We start from the raw sequence: 9,354 nt of genomic DNA, 5'->3' as shown, positions 1-9,354 counted from the left end.
TTATGATCTTTTTCAAGAGTTTAAAGTTCGTTTGAAAGTTATTTTGTCGAACTTCAGAAATTCCACGCTTATGATGAGTCTCAAGGAAGTTTGAGATCGGTAAAAACGTTTTAAAAAGCAAACAAACGCAACTACAAAAACTAAAGAATGGATTGTTTTGTGAACGTTCGCTTAGTTTTTTTTTCTTGCGTTCAGAATTGATAACTTTGGCAGTACTATTTTTATTAATTATTTATAAGTCTTTTCCATCAATTAAAAAAATTAAAATTTTAAAGAAACTTAATTTGTTCGACAGCACATTGACTTTTAAGTAGTAATAGGTATGTGACATGAAATTTTCGAACTAATCACTAGATTGTTATCAGGGCCGTTCCGAAGTAGTCTCACATGGGGGAGGGGGTGTTGTATGTATATTTTGCCAACTAGAGACACACACACACACACAATCCTCAATATTTGCAATTTGCCAACTATAGTTCAAAACTTGCTAAATGTGCCAACTCTAATGCTTATATGAAAGCTTTAGGTAGGGGGGGGGGGGAAGGGGCACCTCCTACACCCCCTGTTTGGGACGGCTCTGATTGTTATATATATTTTTGGTTAAAATATGAAGTTAAAAACAATCTTTTTTATTTAAAATACTATTTATAGAACACAAACACAAACTTTATTTACAAACACAAACTTAATTTAGAAACCAATTATAAAACAAATTAATGTAAATGTTATAAAACAAATAAACAACTAAATAAAAAAATTTAATATGCAAAATAGCTATATACAAATACAAACTTAAAAAAAAAACTATACATATACACATTATGCATACACCTACCAATAGGTGTATCTAGATACACCTTTAAGTGTATCTAGATACACCTACCAGTAGGTGTATCTAGATACACCTACCAATAGGTGTATCTAGATACACCTACCAATAGGTGTATCTAGATACACCTACCAATAGGTGTATCTAGATACACCTTTAAGTGTATACAACTGCTATTAAGTGTATGTATAGTAGTTTACAACAAGGTTCGTTCTCTTGTCTCTTCTTCTACCCCTTCTGCCACCAGGAGGCTGAAATTTAAAATAAAGTAAGTCTTTGCCTCTATTCTGGGCTCATATACAAAAGGCCAGATTTGATTTAGGCCCGGGTGGCTTTGGTGCCAAATAAGAAAATCACTCTTCGACAAATCTATATTTTATAAAAAAAAAATTAAGTAAATAATCAAAAAAAGGAAATAAATAAAAAATTTACTTTGGAGATTTTCTTCATAATTGTTGGCGCCAGATGGCAGTGATGGTGATGGCGCCATTGAAGCTGGTAAATCTAAAAAAAGTCAGTAACTTTAGTAAAATTACTAAAATTTCAAAATGACCTGTCTATATGTCTATTTTAAAAAACAAATAAAGTAAGATACTAATTAAATACCGCAACTATTTTTTTCTGCAGCAGCTAAATTAAACAAAGTTTTTTTAGCTCTATTAAAAACTTATCATTCTAATGAATTCAATTAAATTATTAAAATTCTACCGAGTACTTCTTTTCTTTAGCTCAAAATAAAAGTTCCTATTTTAAACTATTTTTATTTTGTGTAATGCAAGAAAATCAGTGTTATAATTTTATAAAGATATATCGACCAAGTTCCCTTTTGCGAGCTAAAATATATATACTTTTATAAAACATTACAGCATGTCACAGCTTTTTAATTGCAAATTAATTTTAAAGTAAATTAAATAATTTATACCAATCTCCTCCTTTATACCAACCTCCTCCTTTATCTTCACTAATAAAAAATTACTTTAACTAATTCAAATATCTTTTTATCATTAAAAATTTAGAAGTATTTAGTTATAGCATTCTTGTTAAATAATTTTTGAACAAATTGAAGTAACTTTTTTTAATTCCAACTCCTTTTTTTTTGTTAAATGATGAACATGTATTTCAATAAGTTTCATAAAAAACGTTTTTAAAAATGTAAAGCAAATTTTTAAATTTGATTTATAGTATAAACCAAATTAAAAAATCTGCTTTAGATTTTTAAAAAAATGTTTTTTATGAAAGTTATTGAAATACTTGTTTATGAAACTATGTTAGTGTATTCTACAAACAGTGTGCTCAAAGTTCTAAAAGAACAGAGCAATAATAGTAGTAAAAACACTTATCTAATTTTTGATTACTTCTACACTGTGTTTCACCATCAGTAGGTTCATCAGGAAGAGTGTCTAAATATAAAAAAGTTTTCAAATTATAGAAAAGTTATTTCACAGGAAGTTGGGAATTGTTAGAATTAATTATGTAATAACTGTAGTATTTTGCAACCAGGAAGTTGCAAAATACTACAGTTGCTAAAACAATACTAAATACTAAATTGCTAAAACAATTAATTTAGATGCTAGAATTGAATCAGTCGCACCAGCGTAAGCGTTTATCACACTAAAAGATCATAAACCAAATTTTCAAAATAAACTCCCTTGTAGGCTACTAGTACCTTCAAAAAGTAAACTAGGGCACGTTAGTAAAATTAAATTAAACGAAACAAATAATATTATTTGAAAAAAATTAAATTTGCAACAGTGGAAAAACACCACTGATGTTATAAATTGGTTTTCTAAAATTAGTAATAAAAATGAATGCACATTTATACAATTTGATATTAATGATTTTTACCCCTCAATTACAGCAGAAATTTTAGATAAATCAATAGAATTTAGAAAAACCACACCAAAATTACAGACGACACTATTCGTCTAATTAAACATTGCAGAAAAACTTTACTCTATTTTAATAACGAGACGTGGAAGAGAGAAACCTTGCACGAATGCTTTGATGTAACAATGGGAAGTACGACGGAGCAGAAATTTGCGAATTTGTAGGCTTATATATTATAAATTCCCTAGCTAAAATAGTTAATTTTAATCAATTAGGCTTGTACCGCGATGATGGCTTAATAATGCAAAAAAAAAATCAGAGCCTCAACTTGACAAAGTCAGAAAAAACATTATAGAAATTTTCAAAAACATTGGCTTCCAAATTGAGATAAACATTAATTTAAAAATTGTGAATTTTCTTGATGTCACATTTAACCTCTCGGAAAAATCTTAAAGGCCTTATAAAAAACCTAATGATGAATTATCGTATATTAATATAAATTCGAATCATCCCCTTCAAATCTTAAAACAAGTTCCCATTTCAATTAACAATAGACTTAATCAAAACTCCTCTAATGAAAATTTTTTTAACTCTTCCAAACGCGTGTATGAAGATGCTCTTATAAAAAGCGAATTTAAAAATTTCGAGCTAAAATTTGAAACTATAATTGCAAAAAAGCGAAATAGAAATAGAAATATAATTTGGTTCAACCCTCCATACAGCATAAATGTTTCAACAAACATTGGAAAAACGTTTTTAAAATTAGTTGACAAACATTTCCCTCCCTCTAATAAATTGCACAAAATTTTTAACAGAAACACTATTTAAGTAAGCTATAGCTGTACAAAAAATATTGAAAGAATTTTAAAAGGCCATAATTTTGCAATGATTAATAAAAATGAATTTCTAAAAGAAAAAAATGCTGAAAATTGTAACTGCAAGCAAAAGCTTGACTGCCCTATGAATGACAAATGCTTATCAAAAATTTTTATTTACAAATGCATTGTTTCCTCGCAAAACAACCTTGATAAACATTATATTGGCTTAACCGAGGGCAAATGGAAAAAAACGTTATGCCAATCACAAACAATCTTTTAAACATAAAAAATACTCAAAAGAGACTATACTGTCTAAATATATATGGCAACTAAAAGAAAAAAATATTAATTTTAAATTAAACTGGTCTATCCTAAAAACTGCACCTGCCTATAATAACATTTCCAAAAAATATATACTATGTTTACAAGAAAAGTTTGAAATTATTAATCATATAGATCAAGAAAATTTACTGAATAAAAAATCAGAATTAGTTTCTAAATGCAGACATGAAAATAAGTTACTTTTAAAAATTATAAAAACAAATGACCAGTCCAAATTTATCCTAATTCTAAAGAATTCTTTTCATGATTTTTTAATTATCTAATGTAGTTGATGCAACTTCCTGGTTGCAAAATACTACAGTTATTACATAATTAATTCTAACAATTCCCAACTACCTGTGAAATAACTTTTCTATAATTTGAAAACTTTTTTATGTTTAGACACTCTTCCTGATGAACCTACTGATGGTGAAACACAGTGTAGAAGTAATCAAAAATTAGATAAGTGTTTTTACTACTATTATTGCTCTGTTCTTTTAGAACTTTGAGCACACTGTTTGAAGAATACACTATCATAGTTTATATATATATATATATATATATATATATATATATATATATATATATATATATATATATATATATATATATATATATATATATATATATATATATATATATATATATATATATATATATATACTTATCAAATTTAAAATACAACAGAAACTATAATTAAAATTATAAAAAACTATTAGGGTCACCTTCTAAAAAATTCACTATCCGCATCATTATCTACGAGGTCATTAAAAAAAGTTATTTTCAATTTGAAACCAACTTTTTTTTAGGAAACAAATTTAGATAAAGCTTGATAAAATATTTTTAAAAAAATGAAAAATTTACCCACAAAATAAAGAGAATTAAAAAAAAAATGTCTTAGATAAAACAACTCAGTAACTATATATATAACCTTATTAATAGCTTTCTGATATATAATAAAATGACAGTTAGTAGGTAACATTTTTTTTTTCCTTATCTAATCTAAATTTAATTTCAACATCAAATATTTTAACATAAACAATATAACTTGGGCAATCTATACTGCGTCTGCTGCATAATATGTGTTTGTGTATGCGTGTGTGTGTGTTTGTGTGTGTGTGTGTAGTAATGTAATGTGTGTGTGGGTGTGTTTAACATGTACACATAATATGTGTGAGTGTGTGCGTAAAACTAATCCTTCCTATATCAACAAATTGATTTTATATTGCAACTGATGATCAATTGTTAACTTTAAAAAACCCATTAATTTTTCTTTTTTTATTTATACTGGTTTATCTACACTGGTTTACATGAAAAAAAACTACAAGCAAAGCAATATGAATTTCTGATAAAATGATAAACTTTGATGTGCTTGGTTTGTGTGTGTTACGTCAGGTTTCTGATAAAATGATAAACTTTGATGTGCTTGGTTTGTGTGTGTGTTACGTTAAGTTTTTGAGAAAATCTCAAACGTTTGTTTACTAAGTTTATGCTTATATCATAAGTTTGCTTTTGTCCTTATTTTATCATGAAAATGTTGTATGACTAATTTTGTCGCAATCCTGGACATGGAGTGTAGCCAATATTTAGTAAAAGTATACAATATAAACACCGAACATGATATGCGATTATATCAATATGTGGTATGTCATGGGCGGACGCAGGTTTTTAATTTACCCCGTCAAAAAAAGCGCCATGCGCCATGTTATAAGTGACGCAACTACGTCTATACGGCAAATGGATAAAAAAAAGGAACGGGGGGCCGAGAGCCAGGGCGGATCCGGACCAGGTGTAAAGGAGGAAAGGGGCAACTTTTTGATTCGGGCGATCCAGACCGTCTATTAAAGTGAGATTTGCAGGTTTAATAATTTAAAAAAAGGCGTATAAAGCAGGCAAGCCCAAAAAATAGAATTTGCACTTCACAAAAAATAGAATTTGAAAAAATAAAATCACTACACAAAGAATAGAATTTCAATTTTCATGCTACTTTGAAACAGCCTCCCAAATTTACTTACGTTTTTAAACAATGTGTTCAATATTTCAAAGGACATCTAGAGGGCGGGGGAGGGTAATCGCCCTAATAGCTTCCCCCCTTTGTATCCATTTAAATCGAGCATTTAAAAAGGATTTTCTTTCTATTGCAGTGAGAAGCTCGTATCTTTTAGTTGGAAACTTTTTTTAACAAAATTTGTTTCTTATTAAAAGAGCTGTAGATTCTTTTCTACCATTTTGGCTCAATACATTACAATAATAAATAAATAAAACAACAAATGATTGTTTCGCCCAATATTAGGGCTCATCAGCATGTCAAGGAACAAATTTTTTTCCAGACATGGACAATCGGAAAAAATTAAGAACAGAAAGAGAAAGACACAAATACAAACAGATTTATATACATAGTCAAAGAAAAGGTTATATGTATTTTTATATTACAAGATTTTATAAAAAAAGTTAAACCAAGTTAAACCTTAACAACAAGATCATTTTTAATCAAACGAAAAGAAAGGTAATGGTTTTTGACAATTACAGTAAAATAACTGATTTATATGGCACAAAAACTTGAGAGTATTGTTACGTTGATTGAGAGAAAATTTATTTAAAATTATTTTTATTGTTTTTTTTATTTTGTAGCTAAATTAGAAAATGATAGAAAAAGATTGTCAATGTCAGAAAGAGATGATCAATGTTGGCCCAAAGTATGACCACTAATCATATAGCTAATCCCAAACAAAAGTATGAGGTTCAGCGTGGAAAATAAGAAATCAAAGGCGAGCGGTCAAACTGACCGGCTAATACATAAAATTGACGGTGAGTTGTTTTTTTTGGGCGGTCAAAATTTTAATTTTTTTTTTGTTTTAAATTTTTATCGTAGCAATTATTCTGCATGACGAAACTTTGTAAATAAAACTATAACTTGATACTTTAAAATGAACGAAGTCGTATTCCTTTTTTATTTTATTCTATTTTTTAAAATAATAAAAAATACAAATTTTTATGTTATATCAAAAAAATTTAAACTGAATACTTAATCAAGTATCGTTTTATGTAATACTACTATAATAAATGCCTAAGTTACAAAAAACAAAGTTTTATATAACTTAAAAATGTTTTTTTAAAGATACGTTTCATCTGATTTATTATCCAAAGTTTCATCGAAAGACGATTTTAAATCTAAAGACTCGTCTGATGATGTTTCTAAATCAATTAATGTTTTTATAGTTGTTTTTTTTTTCGTAGAACTTGAAAAAATTTGATACCATACTTTACGGTACTCAGTTTTATCTGGTGCCAAATATTTAAAAGTGTAATCAACTAAGTTATGCGAAGCATCTAACATATTATTTAAACTCCCAGTGAAGCCAGCATAACGTAACGACATATTATAAAAACCATACAATTTTTAGATGTTATCATCAGCAAATGAATTATTAGTGTTATTTTAAAATCAGCCACCAGTGTTTAACGGGTGATGCGGAAGTTATCGGACAAAATAAAAACGTCAATAACTTATTTATAAATAAAAAAACAAACTACTATTATATTTTTTTTAAATAAAGCATTTATCTTTTAATAAAAATATATTATTTTTTATATGAAAAAACACCACCATCTGCAATTGATCTCAATTTTGCTCTGACGCCTTTCATATGCGACTGTAAAAAGTTTAAATCAATTTCTTGTAGTTTTAGTTTAATGCGATCAATCAAAACTTGCTCTGTTGAAGCTTGCCAATCTCCCTCGTAAACCTTCTGTGCCAAATGTCCCCAAAAATTTTCAATTGGTCGTGCTTGAGGTACATTTATGGGATTGGATTCTTTATCAACGTAATAGACATATTGGTCCATCCAATTTAGAGAATCTTTAGAATAATGAGAACTTGCTAAATCTGGCCAAAATAAATAGTTGAAGTCTCCATGATACTTGTGAATAAATGGAAGAAGTCGTTTTTCTAAACATTCATTAATATAGATTGATGAATTGATCGCTACAGCCTGGAAAGTGCGAAACAATGGCTCGGACATACCACGGTCAGATATGGCTATCCACATTAATAATTTTTTTGGAAATTTCTTTTTTCCTATAAAATGAACACTTTCTGGGCATGTCTTTTTGTTGTTTGTGTAGTATCCAGAATTTCGAGGCATGTTGTCCCCTGCAAAACAAAAGTATTTTTCGTCATCGATGATTAGAAGCGATTTTGTGTTATAGAGTTTGTGTTAACTAGTTTCCTGCTTCTTTTCTTTGCCTTTATTTGTTGTTCTATAATGTATTTTGGAGTCTTTTCGCGTTTTCTATATTTAATATTCATTTTTTTTAACTGACGATCAATTGTTGATTGATTTACACCGAATTTAATACCTATTTTTCTCTGACTGACCCCTTTTCGATTGTTGACAAGTCTCGTTAATTCGGCTTTCTTTTCTCTAGTCCAGGATGTCGGACGACAAGGCTGCTTTCTATCAGAAAACAATTGAACAGTTCCAAGTCTTTTTAGGTTATCATATATTGTACTTGGAGCAAATCCTTCCTTTTCAAAATGATTTACGATTTTTTTTTTTTATATTAGGTTTATTTACAAAAAACATTTTTAGTCGCTTTCGAAAAGATTCTCGTTCAGCTGCATTTGACCTCATTTTAAATAATTGTGTTTCAAATAATAAATTTTATATTTTATAGAACGTTTATGCCTACGCATAAAACCACAAAAACTAATTATTATGCTCAAATAATGAAATTAGGATTTGTCCGATAACTTCCGCATTACCCGTTAGGATTAACATTCCATACAAATCAGGAACTGTATTTTGTGTTTCCAAACGCTTTTCTATGAATTAACGCTACAATCATTGATTTCGAATTCTTAACTAAAGTTAGTGCGTTTGTAAAGTCATGAAGCTCAACATCCTGGAATGAATACTTTCCAGTGTTGTTTGTTACTTTTGCAAGGAAACGTTTGACTGTTGGTAAATCATTAAACTCTTTTTTCTTCAAGCGACTTAACTGTTTTTTAGTTTGTTCAATAAATCCAGATGATGCTACGGAAACAATTTCTTTGCTTTAAAAAGATAAAGATAACAACTTTGCTGGCGATAAAACTTCTATAAATAATGCTATATAAAGAAGTATTCGTCCATGATTCCACTGCTGATGATACCCTTTAAACTTTGCTCTTTCTGCTTGGTAAAACTTAAATCTGCAGTCATGTTTTCGAGATGTTTCATATATACTCCATATTTGTCTAAGATCATCTCAAGTGCTTGAATTTTATGTGCAATCCACCGTGTTCCTATTTATTATTGCACAAGTATTTTATTTTATAAAAAGTTTTTATTACTCAAAACACTGTTTTATAAAAAACTTTTGTACTTTTGTATAAAAATTGTATAAAAAACCAGCATGTAAAAAAGTATATTACTTTATAAAATATTTTTTATAGATAAAATGCTACCTCAAATTTTTTTCTTGTTAAATTTAGATTTTTCGTGGTCATGGTTTTCAGACCCGATAAAATATCATTTTGCCGTATTTCTTTGTTCAGGTTGCTTAATTTATCATTTC

At 28.3% G+C, this 9,354-nt stretch overlaps 1 protein-coding gene across 1 annotated transcript; it reads right to left on the bottom strand.

Moving 5' to 3' along the window:
* Positions 1 to 7,376: 7,376 nt before the first annotated feature.
* LOC136079133 (uncharacterized) lies at positions 7,377 to 7,940 on the bottom strand. The gene has a single exon (XM_065794851.1). The coding sequence runs from the start codon at positions 7,938 to 7,940 to the stop codon at positions 7,377 to 7,379; it is 564 nt and encodes a 187-aa protein (XP_065650923.1).
* Positions 7,941 to 9,354: the final 1,414 nt, after the last annotated feature.

This window comes from Hydra vulgaris, chromosome 04 (assembly GCF_038396675.1).
Source record: "Hydra vulgaris chromosome 04, alternate assembly HydraT2T_AEP".
Lineage (NCBI taxonomy): Eukaryota > Metazoa > Cnidaria > Hydrozoa > Anthoathecata > Hydridae > Hydra > Hydra vulgaris.
This window is presented reverse-complemented; position numbering and strand designations above follow the sequence as displayed.